Here is a 24,584-nt window from a genome sequence, read left to right as displayed (position 1 = left end):
TGAGTTATGTAAGATATAACATCCGATTTATTCCATGAACAGTTCCAGATATCGAAATGAGGATTTCGGCAAACAACAGTATGCTAAGGGGCACATCCTTTCGTGTGAGTGATAAAAAGACTCTTGTACCGATTGAGATATTGAAGAAAGTATTGTTTTTTAAAACTGGCATGATATACTTTTTAAATGGTATCTGAAAGCACTTGAAAAGACAAGAACGGTGATATAACATTTGTTAATTTTAAGGTTAAAACTCATCACAAAAGAATCCGAGAAATGTACTAAAATTCAAACTAATGTGGCCAGAGTCAACTATTGCTGTGTAAACATTGCCAAGCAGAACTCTCGTGTGAGGTTCCATCGTCATACGCAGCAGGACACTCCTACACCACTAAGAAAAACCTCATTACGTGTAAGATACAGATATTAGGTCAGCTATTATTTTTTAATGTGGACTATGGCATACACTAGCTTCTAGTGCATTAGATGGGGCTGAGGAAAACTATTTTAAATGTGTGTATGTTTCCAGGTTTTTGTGGAAACAACTACAGTTTTGTCAGGTAGGTTTCCACATCAACCCTCCCTGTCACCACTCACTTTTCAAAAGCGAAACACAAGCATTGGTCATTCAAGTCATTCATATTTCCTAGTGACAAATGGCCCTAGTCAGGGAAGAAATAAACTAGTTTATTAACTTTTTTAGATTTAAAATAATAATAATAATAATAATAATAATAATAATAATGTCACCCACAACATAAATACCTTTCTTAACAAAATGTTATTTTGCATTTTACTTAAGCATGTCCTCCAATAGTCAGGGAACCTTTCATTCAGTATTTGCACTGCAACTCAGCGAGAGTGAGTTGGATAGCCATTTTGTTGGAACCATATACACTGACATCTGTCCAATGGTACGTCTTCTACACGAACAGCTAGATTGTTCATAAGAAAGTGCGCATATGTATTTTCATTTACACCCTCGGGAAGAAATACAATTTCACAATGGAGTTTCCTATAAAATGCTGCACTATATGTTTACGTTCCACGGTCATTGGTGTTGTACCTGGTCAAGCCTGCGTGGATTTTCAGCTGCCCATCAGTGTGTATCATCTAAATTTACATTAATGTGGTTTGTGAGCATTGGTTCGTTGGTACAGAGCACATGCTGGAAAAATGTATTGTTTCCCAGGTGCTGCAATGCAAACTGACAAGATTCTGTACAATGCTCACAATTATGTCCTTCCATAATTGAAGTAGTGACAGATGATGAAGGTGGAATTTATGGCAACGCAAGATGTGAATGACACTCATCTGGCAGATCCCACATTCCTTGGCAATACATCTCATGCAACAGTGCGGACTGTTGAATGTTGTAGCCACAGCAGCTTCTTCATGTGCTCTTTCAGTTTGTCTCCATCCTCATCCTGTTTGACACTGAAGCTGCCTGTTCGCACTAGTGACCTAATAATCTGGGCAAATGCCCAGAGTGATGAACAGTGATGATCAGGATAGACATCCCTATACCGCTGCACCATTTCAACACCATTTCTGTGGCATTTGCCATACAAAAGTAGCACGTCTAACTTCGTCAGTATCCATGTCTGCATGCAAGAATGCTGAAGCAGAAATAGCTTGCGACAGATAACAATTCCTGCTAGTAGTGCATACAAGAGAACAGTCAACAGGCTTAATACGACAACGTACTACTCAACCACAATAGTATCGCACTCAGGCTCCCATGGCCATTGTCAGAAACATGGAGTAATGTTACGGTAAACAAGTATCTTGTTGACTAAGGAAAACTCATCACACTGCGAATGCCTTTAAGAAAGCTGTGCATAAGGAAAGTTCTGCATATACTATCAATTGGTTCAGCCTGTCCTCATGAAATATCACGATAAGCCAACTGAAGCTCCCTCACTCCCTGATGCAATTAAGGTCAACCAATAGTATGGCATGAGCCCGTTTGCAACGCAATAGCCAATTCCGGCCAACCTGCCTTTCAATTTCAGAATATTTCTCAGATTATTTTCTAAAGAGTTACAATTTCTAAATTAAAATGCATTGTATGACTGTACTTGTCTTTTCAAGCACTTCACGATGCCATTAAAAAAAAGTACAACATTAAAAAAAACCTTGCTTCAATATCTCTATCAATACAGAGTTAAGACTTTTTATGACACAAAAACGTACATGCCCATTAGCAAACTATCATTTTCCAAAAACCTGTTTCAATATCTGGAGCTGTTCACAAAATAAAAGGGGTGTTATGTCTTACAGAACACATCCTGCATACAACGTATAAGTAATCATCATACACATCCAGGCCACTAAGGAAATTTTATCACATTGTTTAAGTTATGATATCCAGAAAAAGTTATTTCTGTGAACGATATTCACTACAAAATAAACTCTTCACAACCCTCTGACGCCATTATAAACATGAAGCAGCTGATGTATGCAATACCATACACTAATGTTATTTATGGTGGCAACTGAATGAGTTATTAAATTTGCTGTATCATATCTCACAAATCTTAATTACAACTTTTAACCCAAATGTCATAACTTATTAATGAAATATGACACATTTTTTACTTTGTACTCAATCACTGCAGTTTGCAGCCTTCACATTAAGATGATACTATAAAATCACAACAGACTTGACAAAATTTAAAATTTCACCAATATGGAAACAAAATATTGATATTATTAAGACAAACTACATATGGTATTTAGACAATGTTGGCATTTACACAATGCACTGCTTTCTAGAACCTCAATGGTTGACTGTGATGGGATATAAAAGAATGAAGGCTGGTTTCCAGCAGACATGGTATGCAGACTGTAATATGTACTAAATGTTTTTATTTATTTATTTATATACTTGTTCCATAGATCTGTACATGTGAGCAAGTCACTCAGATGTGGAACGTGTCAATATACACAATAAAATACATAGGATAAAGACATTGTTATAGTATTAATAACAGTGCACAAAAGTCATACTTTTTAGCTTAAAAATTAGTCAACATAAATGTGAAGATAGCAGTTTCATATTTAGGGCATTATTGCATTTATTTTAACCTTGAACAGTAATCAAAACTTCCCACTTTGGGTTTAAAAGTGACCAAAAAATGGAAATGAGAAAAACAGGAATTTTTACATTAGGGCATTATTACATTAGTTTAACAGTAAACAGTGTCAAAAAATTTAAAAACATATTTCCAATCTGGGTTTTACTTATTTCTCTGAAAGAATTCCTCTAGTGAATAAAGTGAGGTCTCAAGTAAATAATTTTTCAAGCTACGTTTAAATACTGATGTACTACTCCTTGTACTTTTGATGCTGTTGGGTAGGGAATTGAAAATTTTCGTTCCAGCGTACTTTACCCCTTTCTGAATAAGTGTCAAGTTCTTTAACTCACAGTGGAAATCCTCTTTTCTTCTGGTGTTATGTTCATGATGTAGGCAATTCGTTTCATACAGAGTGGGGTTATTTATTATGAAGCACATCAGTGAATATATGTACTGAGATGTTGCTGTCAGTATTTCAAGTCGTTTAAAAAGATTTCGACATGAGGTTCGTGGGGGTACACCACAAATGATTCTTATTGCTCTTTTTTGTGCTGTGAGGATTTTCTTTGTGGCAAGTGTATTGCCCCAGAAGATGATGCCATAACACATGACTGAATGAAAATAGCCAAAGTAAGCTGACTTTGAGATGGTAATGTCATTGAAGTGTGCCAAAATTCGTAAAGCAAATGTAGCCGATGTCAGCCGTTTTAGTGTTTGTAGAACATGATGTTCCCAGTTCAGCCTACTGTCCACGTATACGCCTAGGAATTTTGATAAGTACACTTGCTTTATCATCTGATCATTCTGTGTGATAACTATTTCTTTTGGGTTTTTGTGGGTTGTCTGGAACTGGATAAAATTGGTTTTTTTCGGGTTTATTGAAAGGGAGTTAATACTAAACCAACCCAGAACTTCTTTAAGGATATCATTGACCTCGGATTCTAAGTCAGTAGTTGACACATTATCCACCACAATGCTCGTATCATCAGCGAACATTGTAAATTTACACTGCTTATTGATGGCTAAAGGCAGGTCATTAACATATATGAGGAACAGCAAGGGCCCAAGCACTGATCCCTGTGGCACTCCATGCTGCACAATTCCCCACTCAGAGTCCACTATATATTGTGATACACTATCTGAAACATCTAGAATAATCTTCTGCTTCCTATTTTCGAGGTACGATTTTAACCAGTTCCCTACAGGTCCTGTAATTCCATAATGACAGGCCTTCTTGAAGAGTATCTGGTGATCTACACAGTCGAACGCCTTTGATAGGTCGCATAAGACACCAATTGGCAGCCTCTTGCTGTTTATAGACTCTAGAACATCATTTGTGAATGAGAAAATTGCATTATCTATTGAAACTCCCTTTTGAAAACCAAACTGCTGACTGTTAATGATGTTCAGGTCACCAAGGTGTGCCACAATCCTGTTGTACAGAGCTTTTTCTAGGACTTTTGAAAATGTTGTTAATAGAGAGATAGGGCGATAGTTTGACACATTTGTAGCATCCCCTGCTTTGTACAGGGGCCTGACAACATGTGAACTTCAACAACAGATGTCTCTATACTGACAAATTTATGTAGCCGAGTAGAATTGCAGACTTAACTTGAATTACGTGCATCAAGTCATTTCTGTCTTCAGTCATGTTTGTGATAAAAATTGTTTGAAATAAAAGCAGTAGTTGAAGGCAACATTTATCCATATCACATTGGTCAGATTCTATTGGCCATGGACAGATATTTGAATTTGACTGGGGCATAATTTTCATGCAAAATTAATTACTGAGATGCTCTTAACCCACATTACAGTTTTGAACATTTTTTGAGACTGACAAGTGCGGGTCCCAAACAGTTGAGTCAATTTTTTGAAACCATCTATGTGGTAATGTAAGTAAAGGTCACAGGTATCACATCCTGCAACCATTCATCATGTTGGGCCTTCATTTGTGAATGATCAAGGAAAAAAGATTTTGGAATTTCACATGATGCTCAATATCTTTAGTCAAGTAGTGTTGTACAGAACGTTTGCGAAGCATATGACTAGGTAAGAGTCTCACCTGCAGGATGTTGCAAGTTCGAATCTCGTCACTTGATTAAATCTTTTTGTTGTTAAATCTCTGTCGAAATGACTCTGATCATTATTTTTAATCAATTAAGAGGTTTAAAAGTAATTGTTTTTATTCAATTAAGAGGTTTAAATGTAATTAATTGAATAAAAATTATGATCAGTTATTTTGATAAAAAGTTTTAAAAATAATAAAAATTTAAAGCACCTGACAAGAGTCGAACCAATGTGATGAGGGCCTTACACTATGCATTCAGTCTACACAATGCTACATTTTCGAAACAACTGAGCATCATGCAAACCAACATCAACCATATAAATGTTTTCAAAAAGTTGATCCCACTGCTGGAGGCATCTCCTTGTGAGAGAGAATGGAACCAACTTACCGGAAATATATACACAGTTTGATCCTAAATGTTCATGCTATGAAACTGTATGCAAATACTGTAATGCACTACTACAAAGAGCAAAAAGGAAAGATTACTTTAAATTTCTTCTTACAACAAAGTACTGCAACAATAATGCTACTGAAATGATGATCTGACCTGGATATCCACACCACTCAAAATACTGTGCGCCTCCTTATATCTCTCTGCAGCCTTCCTTGGAAGACCTTTCTCTAAAAGCTGAGATCCTTCTTGTACCACGCTTTGTATGTGCTGTATGAAAATCATAAATTATTAGTATTTTTACATATACATACAAATTTTTGCTGCTACAACAACATTAAGTAGAACACTAAATATAAAAGTTAAACTGAAGCAACTGAATACAATTTTCTAGCAAGGCACAAAGACAGTAAAAATATACTTGCTTCCTTCGTAATATTTGCAGACTGACTTGGGCTATTTGTACATGTAGATATTACTTCATTTGAAAGTGTTTTTAAAGTCTGATAGAAGGCATCATTTTTGAAGTCCTGTGACTCAACAGGGCCCTTCCTCTGTTTCTTGTTTACTTTGTGCTTCTGTACACCAATCCTTGGTTCTGATGCACTCCGACTTTTTGTAGCAACAATCTAAGTGACACACCAATGGAAGAGTTATGAATTACTCATATTTGTTATGAACAGTACTGCTCTCAGATGTTTTTCTCTCAAAACAGACCCTTTATGTTTTGTATCAATACTACAAATATACAAAGATCATTAAAATATGTGTCCAGTCTAGTGAAGAAAATTTTACTTTCATTAATGCAAGAGATAGAACTTATCTTCATACATTCAAAATATGTGAACTAAATGGGCCTAACATGCAATCAACAGTAATATAAAACAACAAATGTAATTCATAAAACTACTTGCTTTCTTAGCTGCATTGTCTAGAATGTCTTTGTCATTGTCCTGCACAAACTCCACATCACCCGTAATATTCTTTGAAGAATTATGCGAGACTCCATTCTCAACATCTTGTGAATCAGCAGGACTCTTCCCTTGTCTTTTATTTATTTTAATGCTCTGAATATTGTTTCTAGGCATTGACGCACTACGGCTTTTTGATCCAGATACCTGTATAAAAAATGTAACAGCACTTAGGAGTAAGCAAAAAAAGTTCATGTTATTAAAATAATACTGGCAGCAAATGTCAACTAAATACGAATTATTGCTTACATTTATACTCGTAAACTGAGAGAAGTCATATGTTACTTGCAAACTTTTATTGAATTCGATGCATAGTTCAATTCTGATTCAAATAATATAGTATGGAAGGAATTTCAAATAGAATTCCTAAAAACAATATCCTGAGTGATATATGTAATATGCCATAAGCCACACAAACTTCTCCAGGCAGATTAAAATATGTCATCACTAAACCATCAGCTTTATGCAAAATATTTTAGAAGGAAACACAAACATGAGCAGTGTTAGACTGGAACCAGAATACTTTACTTATTAAATCACAATGTGGGTTGCAAAACAGTTGCTCAAATAAGAATACTGTTTATACTCCTACACACAAAATATTACAAACATTAAGTAACAAAATACCACTAGTTAGTACCATATTTACAGTGATCCATCCAACAGACTGGTTGTGCAGAGCATGATATTGTCGGAGAAAGTCATAAAAATTGTATAGCCTTGAAACTGATTTTACATGAATTTAACATGAAATAAATTGTGTGATGTAACTGTATGGAGAAAATAACACCAATACCAGAATGAATCTGCAGCTACAGGGTGAGGCAGTGAAACGGCACGATTTCGATAGTGGTTGTCGGGCGCGGAGGGGGGTTGCAAGAGTGGGGGAAGTGACCTTGGGCGTCTAGAGTGGTGGAAGTTTCAGTAGCCATGGAGCGTTGGTCGAGTGCGCAACGTGCATATGCCGTAAAGGCATATTACAAAAACGCGGATAGTGTGGTTGGTGCTCAACGCGCCTTTCGTCGTGAATTCAACCTGCCGCCACGGGCTCCCGTGCCATCAAGGAAAGCCATTCTCCTTTGGGTTAAAACCTTTGAAGCTACTGCTAGCACAACAAAGAAAAGAGGCGGCAGCACAAAAACAATCCGGACACCCGAGAACATTAATCGTGTGCGCGAAGCGTTGGGACGAAGTCCGCGAAAATCCGCGAGACGGCACAGCGCAGAACTTGGTCTCAGCAATCGATCAGTAAGACGGATTTTGAAGAGTGACCTTCACTATCATCCATACAAAATTCAGGTAGTGCAAGCCCTTAAACCTAATGACTACAATAACCGTATACGCTTTTGCCAGTCAATGCTTAACGTTATTGAACGAAATGAAGAAAGAGTGCATAACTTATGGATGAGTGATGAAGCCCACTTTCATCTTAGTGGGTACGTAAATAAGCAAAACTTCAGATATTGGTCCTCAGATAACCCGCACGAACTTCATGAAAAACCTCTCCATTCTGAAAAAGTAACAGTCTGGTGCGCAATGTCATCTCGTGGAATCGTGGGGCCCTATTTTTTTGAAGATGAAGATGGCAACACAGTGACGGTAAACTCTGGACGTTATGCTGACATGTTGACCATTTTTGGTCTGCCTGGAATTGATCGACATGATCCAGATGCTGAAACACTCTTCCAGCAAGATGGTGCAACAAGCCATACTGCTAATGTCTCAATGGAATTGCTGAGACTTGCATTTCCACGACGTCTAATCAGCAGGAATGGCGATTTCCCCTGGCCTGCCCGTTCACCAGATCTGGCGGCACCAGACTTTTTTCTTTGGGGCTACCTCAAGTGCAAAGTCTTCCAGGAAAATCCACCAAGAACAAAAGAAGACCTGAAGGAGCGAATTCGACAGGAAATTAACAACATTCCAGTACAGATGCTACGAAACGTCATGGGACAATTTCATCTCAGGCTTAGACAATGTGTGCAAAACCAAGGACGACACCTCACTGACACCATATTTAAAAAATAATTGTTTTTAAGTTAAATCTTTAATTTCCACTCTTGTACTTGAGATCCATGTTCAACTATTATGATTTTACTTGTAAATAAATCTTTGGTGGTTTTACAAAATCGTGCCGTTTCACTGCCTCACCCTGTATAATAAACTATATGAATGTCCTTCCCAAAATGTAAGTGAAAAGAAAACCTATATTTTATGAAATCTATGGTACAACGTAACAACTGATTCAACTTATAATTAATACACTGAAGCACCAAAGAAATTGATGTAGGCACGTATATTCAAATACAGATATATGTACACAGGCAGAATACAGTGCTGCGGTCAGCAATGCCTGTATATGCCTGGGGGCAGCACGGTGGCAGGAGTGGTGCGAGTGGGGGATACCACGGGGGCGATCACCGAGTATTGCGTAGAACTCCAGTTTCTCACCCTCACTGTCTCTGCCACCCCATTGAGCATGGAACTAATCTCGGCCAATGTTGTGACTTCAGTACTGAGAGAGGAGCCACTGTCTACTGATCTGGCCATTAGCCACTTTTATTTCAACAGTCCTCCTTAGAATACAATCCCAAAACGATGACGTCTACCTTAGCATTCTGTGCTAAGCGATACAAACAGTTGATTCACTGGAAAAAATTACAATTACACACCAGAGTGAGTACCTTATACAGGTGACCAATGTGTTAATCCTGTTATGATACCAACGCACAAAATTGAGAAAAATGTTTTCCAGTGATTCTATGCAAATGCACACCCACTGAAAAACAAATAAACACACACACACACACACACACACACACACACACACGATTATTTTTGCAAGAGTGTTTTTAATGAAGTCTTTGATTTTGATTATCACAAATTAAGGTCCTTTGTCAATATTCATTGATATCCTCAAGACAAGATTAACTTTAGCAAGCTATGTTGAATGTTGAGACAATTTATTAATGCATTAATAAGTAAAAGCTTGTTGAGCAATATGGCACTGCAGATTGAGTTAACAAAGTGCTACAACAGTGAATTTAATGCAAGACTGGTATCATTCCCCCCTCCGGGTGGAGCGATACTACTTGGAAGAAGAGCTATTGCTTAGTTTCTTTGCCAGGACACTCCTATGGGAAGGATTTGATCATCCTATGATCACAAATAGTAAGGCCAATATATTTTTACTGTCACATAATCCTCATTTTGTTGTATCGTCCTAGGGTTAACTATGAGCCACGATTTGTACATGGCAGGCTTCACCTGACTGTGGGTAGCCACTGCAAGGCAGACTCACGATAGCTGATGATTGCTGAAATCTAGGAACTATTATGTACGCCAGTTTGGTCAGCAAAGAGACAATGCATGCTATCTCAGCATGATGATAGACTGAACAGTATGCACATAACACAACCCCCTCAGGAGACACTGCCACAATAAAACAGAGTCAGTGCATGCAAGGGCATTTGCATGTTCCAATGAATGGGAGAGCTACACCGGTGATAGTGTAACTGCCGGCAGGGTCTCCCAAGCTGGCCAGGTCTCCAAAGAGGAACCAGACAAAGTGTGTGTCACAACGTCCTATTTAGTATCCTATCCTTTTCTTTTCCTCTCTGTGACTGCGTGGCAGCAGGCATAGTCCCCTAACGTGGGCTGCAAAAGATCCTTGGTAACGAGAACAATGGTGATGCACATGGGCCTCACTGTGGAGGGATGGTTAGTGTTATGTAGTCATGGTGAAGACAAACCATGTAAAGGCTACAGCCCTGAAATAAAATTCTTGTCAGGAGTCCAGGCCATGAGGTGGCAGTCCTACCTGGACACTCGGGGCTGTGAACTGATAACCTGTGCCACAAAAATAAAAAATAAAAAAATCATATCACAAAAACTATAGGGAGAAATAGCTCGATAGATCTTAAGGATATTACCTATGGCCTGAAAAAGAAAACCAATACTGGATTTTGGAATGCAAACACATTGAGAGAGGCGGGAAGGTTAAGGCAGGTCAAACAATGTATGAAGAACTATAGATTGGATGTCCTCCCCCCATGAACCATGGACCTTGCCATTGGTGGGGAGGCTTGTGTGTCTCAGCAATACAGATAGCTGTACTGTCGGTGCAACCACAAAGGAGGGGTAACTGTTCAGAGGCCAGACAAACACGTGGTTCCTGAAGAGGGGCGGCAGCCTTTTCAGTAGTAGCAGGGGCAACAGTCAGGATGATTGATCTGGCCTTGTAACATTAACCAAAACGGTCTTGCTGTGCTGGTACTGCAAAGGGCTGAAAGCAAGGGGAAACTTCAGCCGTAATTTTTCCCAAGGGCACACAGCTTTACTGTATGGTTAAATGATGATGGCATCCTCTTGGGTAAAATATTTCGGAGGTAAAATAGTCCCTCATTCGGATCTCTGTGCAGGGACTACTCAGGAGGACGTCATTACCAGGAGAAAGAAAACTGACATTCTACGAATCGCAGCATGAAATTTCAGTAATCGGGCAGGTAAGTTACAAAATTTAAAAAGGGAAATGGATAGCTTTAAGTTAGTTATAGTGGGAATTAGTGATGTTCGGTGGCACGACGAAGGAGACTTCCGTCAGGTGAATACAGGGTTATAAACACAAAATCGAACAGGGGTAATAATGAATAAAAAAATAGGGGTGCACATAAGCTACTACAAACAGCATTACTGTAACCAAGATAGATATGAAGCCCACGCCTATCACAGTAATACAAGTTTATAAGCCAACTAGCTCCATAGACGGTGAAGAGATTGAAGAAATCTATAATGTGATAAAAGAAATTATTCAGATAGTGAAGGGAAATGAAAATTTAACAGTCATGGGGGCCTGGAATTCGATGGTAGGAAAAGGAAGAGAAGGAAAAGTGGTAGATGAATATGGAATGGGAGAAAGTAATGAAAGGGGAGACGTCTGGTAGAATTTTGTAAGAGCATAACTTAATCATAGCTAACACTTGGTTTAAGAATCATGAGAGAAGGTTGTATATGTGCAAGAGGCCTGGAGACACTGGAAGATTTCTGATAGATTATATAATGGTTAGACAAAGATTTAGGAACCCGGTTTTAAATTGTACGACATATCCAGGGGCAGATGTGGACTCCGACCACAATTTATTGGTTATAAAATGTAGATTAAAACTTAAGGAGATGGGAAGTGGATAAACTGAAAGAACCAGAGGTTTTAGAGATTTTCAGAGAGAGTGTCAGGGAACAATTGACAAAAATGGAGGAAAGAAATACAGTACAAGAAGAATGGGTAGCTTTGAGAGATGAAATAGTGAATACTGGAGAGGATTAAGTAGGTAAAAAGATGAGGGCTAGTAGGAATCCTTGGGTAACAGAAGGGATACTGAATTTAATTGATGAAAGGAGAAAATACAAAAATGCAGTAAATGAAGCAGGCACAAAGGAATACAAACGTCTTAAAAATGAGATCAACAGGAAGTGCAAAATGGCTAAGCAGGGACGGCTAGAGGACAAATGCAAGGATGCAGAGGCATACATCACTAGGGTTAAGCCTACAGGAAAATTAGATACTTTTGGAGAAAAGAGAACTACCTATATGAATATCAAGAGCTCGTGTGGAAAACCGGTTCTCGGCAAAGAAAGGAAAGCAGAAAGGTGGAAGGTGTATATCAAGGGTCAATACAAGGGCGATTTACTTGAGGGTAATATTGTGGAAATGAAAGAGGATGTAGATGAAGATGAAATGGGAGATATGATACTGCATGAAGAATTTGACACAGCAGTGAAAGGTCTAAGTCGAAACAAGGCCCTGGGAGTAAACAACATTCCATTAGAACTACTGACAGCCTTGTGAGAGCCAACCATGACAAAACTACCATCTGGCGAGCAAGATATACGAGACAGGCGAAATACCCTCAGACTTCAAGAAGAATATAATATTTCAAATCCCAAAGAAAGCATGTGTTGACAAGTGCGAAAACTACCGAACCATCAGTTTAACAAGTCATGGCTGCAAAATACTGACACGAATTCTGCAAAGACGAATGGAAAAATGGTAGAGTCGGACCTTGGGGAAGATCAGTTTGGATTCCGTAGAAATGTTGGAATACGTGAGGCAACATCGACCCTACAACTTATCTTAGAAGATAGGTTAAGGAAAGGCAAACCTACGTTTCTAGCATTTGTAGACTTAGAGAAAGCTTTTGACAATGTTGACTGCAATACTCTTTTTCAAATTCTGAAGGTGGCAGGAGTCAAGTGCAGGGAGTGTAAGGCTATTTACGATTTGTACAGAAACCAGATGGCAGTTATAAGAGTTGAGGGGCATGAAAGGGAAGCAGTGGTTGGGAAGGGAGTGAGACAGGGTTGTAGCCTATCCCTGACATTATTCAATCTGTATATTGAGCACGCAGTGAAGGAAACACAAGAAAAATTCAGAGTAGGATTAAAAACCTTTGAGGTTTGCCGATGACATTGTAATTCTGTCAGAAACAGCAAAGGACCTGGATGAGCAGTTGAACAGAATGGACAGTGTCTTGAAAGGAGGAGATAAGATGAACATAAACAAAAACAAAACGAGAATAATGGGATGTAGTCACATTAAATCAGGTGATGCTGAGGGAATTAGTTTAGGGAATGAGACACTTTAAGTAGCTAGTAGATGAGTTTTGCTATTTGTGGAGCAAAATAACTGATGATGGTTGAAGTAAAGAGGATATAAAATGTAGACTGACAATGGCAAGGGAAGCGCTTCTTAAGAAAAGAAATTTGTTAACATCGAGTATAGATTTAAGTGTCAGGAAATCATTTCTGAAAGAATTTTATGGAGTGTAGGCATGTATGGAAGTGAAACGTGGACGATAAATAGTTTAGACAAGAAGAGAATAGAAGCTTCTGAACGTGGTGCTACAGAATAATGCTGAAGATTAGATGGGTAGATCACGTAACTAATGAGGAGGTATTGAATAGAATTGGGGAGAAGAGGAATTTGTGGCACAACTTGGCTAGAAGAAGGGATCGATTGGTAGGACACGTTCTGAGGCATCAAGGGATTACCAATTTAGTACTGGAGGGCAGCGTGGAGGGTAAAAATCATAGAGGGAGACCAAGGGATGAATACACTAAGCAGATTCAAAAGGATGTAGGTTGCAGTAGTTACTCAGAGATTGCACAGGATAGTGTAGCATTGAGAGATGCATCTAACCAGTCTCTGGATTCAAGAACATAACAACAACAGATTGGATATATTGGCGGGACAAAGTGCAATACAGTGGCCAGAATGTGGGGGGAAGTCCAAACACAAAATGATGGAGAGTTGCTGTATGTAGGGCAAACAGGTAAAGATGCAACGCATAGGAATGGTGTAGGACTCTTGCTATCTAAAAACTGCAGAAGGAGCTTACTACAGTGGAAACCAGTGTCAGAAAGGATAACAACCACACATTTTAGAACAAATGTATGAAATATCACTGTAATTCAATGCTATGCACCTACTCATGTGGCTGAAGGAGAATTAAAGGATGCTTTTTATACAGAGCTAAATGGGAGTCCTTAGACAACTAACTGCAGAGACACACAAATTTCAATTGGAGACTTGAACGCAAAAGTTGGTTCAGAAAACAAAGGTCTTAAACACATCATAGATGAACACAGCATTGGGAACAGAAATGCAAATGGTGAAATGCTGATAGATCTGTGCACTGAGCATGACCTAGTCATTGGAGATACACTGTTTCTAAATTGTAACTGCCATAAGATAATGAGGGCCTTGCCATATCACATACCCATAACCCGTAAGTTTGAACACTTTCTGCTAAATGTCAGTAGTAAAGGGGAACGGACATTGGAAGTGACCGGTACCTAGTACTGACTCAGTTCAGCATGAAGATAGTGGCAAATAAAACCTAGCTCAATCAAAGAAGCAAAAAAATATGTGTCATAAGGTTAAAAGACCAACACATCAAACAAAGATTTGCCTTTGAACTACAAAAAAGATTCCAGGTCCTCTCCGACAAAAACTTTCTGCAGGAAGGAATTGAAACACATTAGCAAAAGCTTAAAGACAGCTTTTGGAATGTTAGAGGGAATATACTAGTATTTGAGACATATCTAAGAAACGAATGGATCTCTAATGACATATGGAATGAAATTAACTGTGAGAAAGAATTAAAACAAAAGTTAAATTCTTCTAACACAAACGTGGAGAAGATCGATACACATGAAACACACATGGAGGCAAACAAAAGAGTGAAAACTGAGATATGGTGAGATAAAAGGAAATGGATAGATGAGGGAGCACAGTTAACAGAAAAGGCACCAAGAAAAGGAAATATAAAGAAGCTGCTCAATACCACCAAATGACTCTCATTGAAGAATTTTATGACATGAAGAACTAGTTAAGAGCAAGGATGGGGGTGGTGACTAAAAACCAAAATGCAGCATTACAGAGATGGAAGGAATATTTCAAGGAGTTGTTAAATCATGAAGACAACCAAAAGGAACAGGTGAGGGATGTTCCCGAAGGAATTGAAGCAGATCAAGATATAAATCTGCAATGTTCCATAATGGGTGAAATTAGGAGTACTTTGAGAAGCTTACAAAATGCAAAGGCTCCAGGCCTAGACAACAGGGCACCGGAGCTGTTAAAAGCTGATATCAAAAGTACTGTCAACATGCTCCATCCCTTGCTGAAGCACATTTGGCTCAAAGAGAAATCCCTAAAGGAGTGAAAAAGTGGATTGGTGGTGAAGCACCAAAAGAAAGGAAATTTGTCAGATTGTAACAACTGCCGTGGTATTACATTCCTGTCAGTGCCCAGTAAGGGTCACACCAAAATTATTTTAAACATGATTAAAGATTTATTTGAAAATTGACTGTGTAAAGTACAGGGCGGTTTTCGGGCATAACAAAGTTGTGTTGATTTTATTAATACTTTTAGTATCATATCAGAGCAAAGCGAAGAATTCCAAGCAAATATGTACCTGCCATTCACTGATTTTGGAGAGGTCTTCAATGCTGTGAAACAAAGTGCTGTGGCAGATGTTGCAGAAGTATGGTAAACCATGGAGGATTCTAGTCATCATCAAAGATCTGTATGATGCTACAAATGTTGTGTGTTCCACAAGAGAACTATCACAGATTCAATAAGGGTAATAACTGAAACTTCCTGGCAGATTAAAACTGTGTGCCGGACCGAGACTCTAACTCGGGACCTTTGCCTTTCGCGGGCAAGTGCTCTACCAACTGAGCTACGCAAGCACGACTCGCGTCCCGTCCTCACAGCTTTACTTCTGCCAGTATCTCGCCTCCTACCTTCCAAACTTTACAGAAGCTCTCCTGCGAACCCAGCAGAACTAGCACTCCTGAAAGAAAGGATATTGCGGAGACATGGCAGAGGCAAAGGTCCTGAGTTCGAGTCTTGGTCCGGCACACAGTTTTAATCTGCCAGGAAGTTTCATATCAGCGCACACTCCGCTGCAGAGTGAAAATCTCATTCTGGAAACATCCCCCAGGCTGTGGCTAATACGTGCAAACTTCAATCAACTTCCTATCACAGGTAGCACGATTCTTACAATATCCCCGGTATCCACAAATGGTTGGGCTGCATGTTGCTGAAACAAAGTCTCCTGAAGGGCAATGCAGAAGGCAGCGGAAGTGTTTAAAAGATGTCATAGCCCGGCCAGGTGGTGGCAAAGACTGCTAAGATTCCACTGGAGAATAATGTTGTCAATGTACCATGAGGCCATGAACGGACCAAGGGGGTCAGGTTATGCCCCAGGGTCATCTGCCGCCACTGGTTTAGGGGTTATGGCATCAGTGTACACAGATTCCGGGTTCCATTGTGTTGTGTGAACCCGGGCCTCAGGAAGTGCTGGAATCTTTGCCTTGCCCACAGTAGTGGTACAGGCGGGATCTGGTGGCATGGAGGCCACTGTTCAAATGTGTGTGAATTCCTGAGGGACCAAACTGCTGAGGTCACTGGTCTCTAGACTTACACGCTACTTAAATTAACTTATGCTAAGTACAACACACACACACACACACACACACACACACACACACACACACACACCCATGCCCATCCCATGCCTGGGGGATGGCTCAGACCTCCAGCGGGAGGGGCCGCACAATTCGTGACATGGCGCCTCAAACCACACAGCCACTCCACACGGCTGAGGCCACTGGAATGTTATTGTTCTTGGAGGGCTTTTTCTTGTCTTTCCTATCCTCAGATGATTTCGATGATGGCAAGGGCTTCTCTGAATTAGTTTCAGGCAAAGATGATCGTGAAGCCCTGCGACCAGCAGCCTGTGATTGGCAAGAGAAACTGAAGGAAGGTGATTAATCTCCAGCTATGATGTGGTGGATTAGAGAAGACAACTGATGTTCAAGATCACATCACTCAAAGTAATGGCTCCACCACATTTCTTCAAAGCTCACCCCAAGCTCTTGGCACTAAAGGATGTTCTCAAAACAGAGCTAGACAGGCTTGTTCGTGAAGACATATCACCTATTTCCCATAGTCAGTAGGCCACCCCTCTGGTAACAGTATGCAAACCCAACGGCACCTTGAGACTGTGTGGTGATTTTAAAGTTACAGGTAGAAGTGGGAACTTATCCTTTACTAATCCCAGAACAACTCTGCAGAATTAGTGCACAGCACTTTATATGGTAAAATTTACCTCACAGAAGCCTGTTTTCCAGCATCAGGGGATTATCTAATGCTAAATATGCCATGGAGCCTTTACCATTATAAAGTTACAAAGGTTAGCTTTCAGAATCTCTTCAGCCCCTGCCATATTTCAACAATTTATGGATCAGTTACTACAAGATATTCCCATCTGTGTCACATACCTTCATGATATTTTAGTCATAGGTGGAAGTCATGAGGATCACCCTCACAAGCTTAAGCCTTCATTCCATAGGCTGCCAGTGAAATAAATACAAAGCACAAATGTTCTTTCATGCAAACTTCCTTGACATTTTAGGATTTAAACTCTCAGAAAATGGACTAGATCCAGCACAGGATTATGTTCCAGCAATAGATAAAACACAGTCACTACCGAATATGAAAGACTTAAAAGGTACTTCTGGGTAAGATCAACTGCTAAATTTGATTCACTGCAAACCTGGCAGAATTCTCTCAGCCAATGAACTAGCTCCAATGCCACAGTGCACATTTCGAATAGTCGTGTTGCTGTCAACAAGCATTCCAGGCTTTACAGACTGTCTTAAGCAAGCAATGCAACTGGAAACATAGCCTACCAAAAGTTCCTAATCAAAAAGCATGCCTATGGAGTATTCTCTCAGCTGTGCGGAAGGACTCATGATTTCCAGTGAGAAAGGGCACAGTTCATAGTAGTTTACTGAAAGTCGTTGAGTGAAACAGAAGTAATATCTAGCATTGCCCAAGGAAGTGTTATACGTCCTCTGCTGTTTCTAATCTAAAAAACAATTTGAGTGACAATGTGAATGGTCTTCTTAGATTGTTTACAGAGGATGCTGTCATTTACTGTCTATTAAAGTCATCAGAAGGTCAAAACGAAGTCAAAAGTGATTTCGAAAAGAAATGTGTACAGTGCTAAAGTTGTTTGGAATCAAAACAATAAAAAACGTGAGGTTCTCCACAAGGATACAAAGCAGACACTGTTAAATCACGGTTAAAAAAAAAGGAATACAAATTTAAAGGCTGTCAAATTCAACTACATACCTAGGGATTACAATCTTGAACAACTGGAACTGGAACCATCACATGTTGAGCACAAGGCGAACCAAAGACTGCATACTATTATTAGTATACTTACAAGATGTAACAAGTCTACTAAAGAGGCTGCCTACACTGCACTTTTTGTCCTCTGCAGGAGTGTTGTTGATATGGGATCCTTAGCAGATAGCACTGATGGAGGACATTGAAAAATTTCCGAGAAGGGCTGCTCATTGTGTATTATCATGAAACGGGAGACGGAGTAACATATGATGCATATGCTCGGGTGGCTCTCATTACAACTAAGGCGTTTTTCATAGTGGCGAGATCTTTTCACAACATTTCAATCACCAACTTTCTCCTCCAAGAGCAAAAATATTTTGTTGATTTCAACCTACATATAGAAAAATTACAGTACAGTAAAATAAGAGAAATCAAGAGTTCGAATGGAAATTTTTACGTGTTCATTTTCTCAGGTGCTATCTGAGTGTGGAATGCTAAAGAAATAACCTGAAAGAGGTTGTGTACACCCTCTGCCAAACCCCCAAATGTGAATTGCAGAGTAATGCTGTTGATGCAGATACAACCCTGCTCTGTATATGATAGTAGCTGCGAATTGCAGAGCTGTGATGTTGATGCAGATGCAACCCTGGTCTGCCTGTGATAGTAGCAACTGATTTGTTCCTGACAGTATCAGTGCATCTTGTCCCATAAATACATCGATGGTACTAAGCGCCATGATGCATGTGCTTCTAAGACATTATCCAATTCCCAGGAATGCTATTCTCAAATAGAGCAGGAGACTCTTACTATGATTCACACGCCTCAGATATTTAAATTATTGCTTTATGGACACAAATTTCTTCCTGTCTCAGATTGTTACCTATTGCTCATCATCTTTGGTCCTGAACATTACTTACCAGACTGGGTTTGTCCACATCACCTTAAGCAGTGGATATTGTACTTATTTAATTTTCACTATTCTGTCCACTATCGAACAGTGATGTTCCACAAAAAGGCAGTAGTGCTGTCCATATTCCCCAAGCAACCCAACTAAATTTTGGCCAAACTGAATTGACGTATTTCCAGTTTGAGTCATATATGGATGTTTCAACTTTTCCCTTAACATTACACAACATTGTGGCTGCCTCCTGCAAGAACCCAATGTTACACCATCAGGCTCACTTTGTACAACACAAGTGGCCAGACATGCTACCAGGGGCCAAATTTCATCCCTACTGACTATGGTAGCATAAATTACCCTGAACCAAGCAGTTCCGTTTTAGACCTTGGCTGAGGAATGCTGTGCATCCTAATTCCTCCCCCTCTTTGGCCGAAAGAGCTGTGCCTCAAGCACACTACCCAATGGAGCATATCCCCAATGGTTTTCTTCCTGGCCACATGCTATGGAGCCATGAGAGCATTTCTACTTAGATGCCTGTTGTTTGGGCTCTATGTGGTTAGTAATGATTGATTCCTTATCTCACTTCACTTTTGTGTTCTGCATGTCACCAGTTACCACTGCCTCAACTATCGTGGCCATCCAGGTCAACAACCATCAATTTCTCTCAACACTAGTCCTGACTCGGCTTCTGCAGTGATGTCCATGGATGTCAACCCTCCCCCTTTTCAGATGGCCTGTTTTGGATCATGCACCACCTGCTTCTCTCCTAGTGGTCATTGCTGCTGCTATTTGTGTGTGTGTGGGGGGGGGGGGGAGGGGGGGGGGGGCTGCGGAGGGGGTGATGTAGTGGCACTGCACAACATGACTATAGAAACTGCATAGCTGGCGAATAATACTGTGACCGGTGTAGGGTCACGACCCGAAGGGTGCCGGTCATCAAGTGTGCCCTCTGATGAGACAACCCCACAATCAGCCTTATAAGCCAAACCAGAGTTGATCTAAGTTAGTTGTGATGAGATCTGTGGAGCTTGCAGCAAGTGTGCTGTCAGTCTGGCATTAGTATTACTACTGTGAACTCTGACTGTCATAGGCAGAACTTTGAACTGGCATGGACTGGGCTTTGCTTTGTTTTCGAAAATTGGCTTGAGTTAGCTAGCACGGTTTCTCAGGAGTATCCTGCACATAACTCTCACTCTAAATAAACTGCCACAAGTCCCGACCACCTCTGTGTGTAACTCAGTTGTACGAAAACAACAATTGTAAGATGTGGCTCCGTAAACTTTCTCGGCATAACAATTCATTGTGAGATTGATCACAACATGTTGACAGATGTCATCAAAGGGCCTCACAACCAAACAACCGGACGATGCTACGCTGGCAGTATTGGAAAAGGGATTGAATTTTGCACCTACACCCAGGAATGTTCCCATTACAGAATCCATTTCCGCCGCTGAACAAGTGGTGACCAGGTTTCCTGACTATCTAGCTGATGAGGTTAGGCAAGAGGTCTCTCATACATTGCATCGGGTGCCACCCCTGCAACGTAACATCTCCTCGCTTGAAAGAGCCACGATCAATTCCATCAGAGAAGACCAGGATTTAGTAATTCTTCCAGCAGACAAGGGCAATGCAACGGTTCTTCTTTCGTGGAACGATTATGTGGATAAACTGGATCTTTTGCTTGCAGACTCGGCATACCGAAGATTGAAGAATGATCCAACTGAATGTATAAAATGGAAGACACTTTCACTTTTGAAGAAGACTTCATTATCTGATGATGTTCTTAAAAAGACTTTGACTTGGTGCTGCAGTCCTGCCGAGATTATACTGTTTACCTAACGTACACAAACAGGGAATACCCCTTCGGCCTATTGTCAGCAATTTGGGCACTCCTACTTACAAGTATTTAGTCTCCATTCTCAGTCTCCATGTCGGAGAACGTGAACACCATATTTCCAATTCTCTGGTTTTTATTCAGTGTTTGAAGCCTTTGTGTCTCAGTCCCACAGATGTGCTGTTTAGTATTGATGTTGTGTCTCTGTTTACCAGAGTTCCTCTTGAAGATTCTTTGCAATTAATTGACAGAAAAGTGGACAAAGAAACAACTAAGCTTTGTCGCCATGTGTTGATGTTGATATATTTTTTATTTAATGAGAAATACTTTGAACAAACTGATGGAGTGGCTATGGGGAGTCCGCTATCGCTCATAGTTGTCAATTTATTTATGGAATATTTTGAGGACATGGTGCTGAAGATGGTGCTCTTAAAACCAACTTGATTCTGGAGATACGTCGACAATATGTTCATGGTTTGGTCACATGGGAGGGATGCTCTACATCATTTCCTACATCATTTTAATTGCCTGCATCCCAATATTAAGTTCACAGTGGAAGTTGAAAAGGATGGAAAACTACCGTTTTTAGATGTCTTGGTCTACAGGAGGGATGATGGGACATTAGGACACAGTGTTTATCTTAAGCCCATGCATACGAACCAAAATCTTCACGTTGTTGTCTATTGCACCAACACAACGGGGTCCTATGTTCATTGGTAAAAAGAGCTTATGCCATCTCAGATGCAGATAGTTTGAAACACAAACTGGACCATCTATAAGCTGTGTTCAAGCAGAATGGTTATACTGACAATCAGTTCTGTCGTGCTCTACAGATTGGACCTTCGCGGGAACCAATGGAAGATAGAACCAAATCGGTGGCATTCCTACCTTTTGTGGGGAGAAGATCTTCAAAAATAAGTAGAATTTTAAAGAAATTTAATATTAAAAATGTCTTCAGTCCGCCAGCTAAGACCAGAGCCCTGTTGGGTTCAGTGAAGGACGATTTAGGCTTGAGAAAGCCTGGAGTCTACAAGATTCCCTGCCATTGCAGGAAGGTCTATATTGGACAAACAATTCGTACAGTCCAGGATCGTTGGGTGGAGCATCACCACCACACGTGTTTATTTCAGCCAAAAAAATTTGTAGTGGCAGAACATTGTTTTACAGAAGTACATAAAATGTTGTACGATGAGACACAAGTGATTGCCCCTGTGTCGCGGTATTGGGACTGTGTAGTGAAAGAAGCCATTGAAATCTGGCTATCTGACAATAATATAAACAGAGATAAGGGGTATTCTTTAAGTAAGAGTTGGAACCCTGTTCTGTTTGACATTAAGTAACAATGGACCTTGTCTTAGTCTTCAAGAACTGTCAACAATGTTTGATATTGATTTATCGTTTCTGCGAGCTTTCACCACTGGTGCGATGTTTTGCCTGTCACTACAAGGCAGTTATTTTCGCGCAGCCGTGGTGGACCCACGGTCGGTGTATAAAGGAACCGCCGCGGCTTGTTTGATTTCAGTTCCGGAGAGATAGTGCAACGGCCTACTCACCTGAAGATGGTGGACAGGTGGACAGCCGAAATATTGTGTCCAGATGTCGAGATGTTGCAGCTGGAGACCCGATATGAATACAACAATGGTGAGAAATTGTAGCATAAAGATTTGAAACAAATAAATAAAATATGGTAGTACAAACTGTCACGTGAGTAATGTGTGAATCCTTAACGCAAATTCTAAAAAAATCGAATATAAACAACAAAGAGAGAGAGAGAGAGAGAGAGAGAGAGAGAGAGAGAGAGAGAGGGGGGGGGGGTGGATGACAGTATTTTTTGTGATTGGCTCATTAATTGAGTGTGAAAGTGTCATGGTCGTGCTCATCCAATCCCAGTGGCAGGCACTACAACACAGACACTGAGAGATCACCGCTGATATTCAAAGTATATAAGTCCCACAAAGAATTAAGCAATGTAGCACTTTGTTTTATATGTATCTCATGAAAAGACTATGACTGTAATTGAATTCCCTCTGATACACATATCATGCATGACTGGAACAAGGTATCATACATAATCCAGAAAGTGTTTTTTGAGGAGGAGGAAAATAGTTAAACATATAAAAACTTACATCTTCTTGCTTATCCTCTACAGTCTTGCAGTCACAATTGGCACAGCCTGTAACAAACAGCATTGGAAGCACCATGAATAAAATAACTGACAACTTTATCTACAAATATGAGAGTTTTTTCAGACTTACTATTACCAGTTATTTCAGCTTTCAGCTTGTGTAAATCTGCAGGGTTTGCACAAGCACGGATGCCTCTTTCTATAAAATGCAGAGCCTTGTCAGTGTCACCACTTCCCAATGCTGCTTTTGCTGCCCTATAGTATGCCTAAAATTGGAAACATAAACATGTCATATTCTAGCATAAAATGAAAATACAATTTAAAAATTAGTAAAAACCAAGTGTAAATGTTAACAAATCTCAGTTTTCACATCTTTTTATTATGTAAATACCAAACCACAATTCTGAAAACACACTAGAAGCTGATACAACTTGATTGTCGGGGGACACACTTTAGCCCTGAATTATGGCTTAACTGTGGTATACCACGAGTGAGCTGTGAAAGGACAAACTACACACGTAAAGTTTGGAAAAGCACATAATGCAATGCTATACTGTACTATATACTGTTCAGAATTTACACTTAAAAGGCATTAGAAGTAAAACATTTAAAAAAACTTACCTAATGCATTAATTACGTAAACCTCACTCAATTGGTGACCAAACTATAATATTACAGTAACTTCAAATCAAATTATGTACTGCAGTACTTTATATAAAATACACAACAAAGTACATGAGAATTTTCAACACTGTCTACAAGCAACTGTAGTTTCATTTTCCCACTGCTTTAAAAAAGTTAATAACCTTTTTTCGCAGACTACTTCCTACATTTTCTTTTGCGCATATTGTTTTATGCTCATCAAGTGATTTGATTCACTTTGTGTCTTGACCCACATAAGACTTTATTTACATTGTTCAATGTTTCACGTATTACACTGGAGAACACAGCATGCAGACTGAATGTCATTGTTGTTGTAACACGTGTCACTACGTTCTCCATATGTCGTGTTTTCTTCAATGGAAAACTTGTTCCAGCAATTCCTAATTGGGATCTGACATACTATGCCATGCTAGGCCTATTGAATAAGCAACAGTCGTCAGATTTAAAGAATGTTGCCATTTCCTTATAAGGATTTATTATTTAAGTGTGCAGTTCATATTGATAATGAGCTTTAAATGATGATATGACTCCCTGATCCAGTTGCTGAATTAATGTAACAATGTCTTGGGTAAAGGGAGAAACAAAGTTTTTATTTATTCATCATCTGCTTGCAGAACATCTTGCTCTTGCAGTGGGAAAGTGCTCCTAAAAAGCGGAAGAAAAAGCAATGACCAACAGCATGGGGATGCAGAAGGGGTAATGGAAACCACTGCGCTGAAGAGACATAAAACGTACCTACAAGGCATTCAGATCTCCAGAAAGAGAATGCCAAGGAGGAGGTTAACCTGAGTAAAAGGTGGAATAACCAGCATCAGTACGACATTCTATGAGGCATACAACATGGAACATCACA

At 39.8% G+C, this 24,584-nt stretch overlaps 1 protein-coding gene across 5 annotated transcripts in view; it reads right to left on the bottom strand.

Moving 5' to 3' along the window:
* LOC124609238 overlaps positions 1–24,584 on the bottom strand; it is a 330,778-nt gene that overhangs the window by 269,599 nt on the left and 36,595 nt on the right. For 4 of the 5 annotated variants that reach the window (XM_047140056.1, XM_047140060.1, XM_047140057.1 and 1 more), the window contains exons 4-8: positions 23,199–23,334; positions 23,070–23,116; positions 6,454–6,657; positions 5,965–6,168; positions 5,696–5,809 (exon numbers count right to left, since the gene is read on the bottom strand). In XM_047140056.1, coding sequence (XP_046996012.1) covers positions 5,696–5,809; positions 5,965–6,168; positions 6,454–6,657; positions 23,070–23,116; positions 23,199–23,334 — 705 coding nt within the window. The remainder of the gene's footprint in view (positions 1–5,695; positions 5,810–5,964; positions 6,169–6,453; positions 6,658–23,069; positions 23,117–23,198; positions 23,335–24,584) is intronic. The other variant, XM_047140059.1, reaches the window with a different exon arrangement.

Source organism: Schistocerca americana, chromosome 1 (assembly GCF_021461395.2).
Source record: "Schistocerca americana isolate TAMUIC-IGC-003095 chromosome 1, iqSchAmer2.1, whole genome shotgun sequence".
Classification (NCBI taxonomy): domain Eukaryota; kingdom Metazoa; phylum Arthropoda; class Insecta; order Orthoptera; family Acrididae; genus Schistocerca; species Schistocerca americana.
Note: the sequence above shows the minus strand (reverse complement) of the source record. Positions and strands in the feature narration are given on the sequence as shown.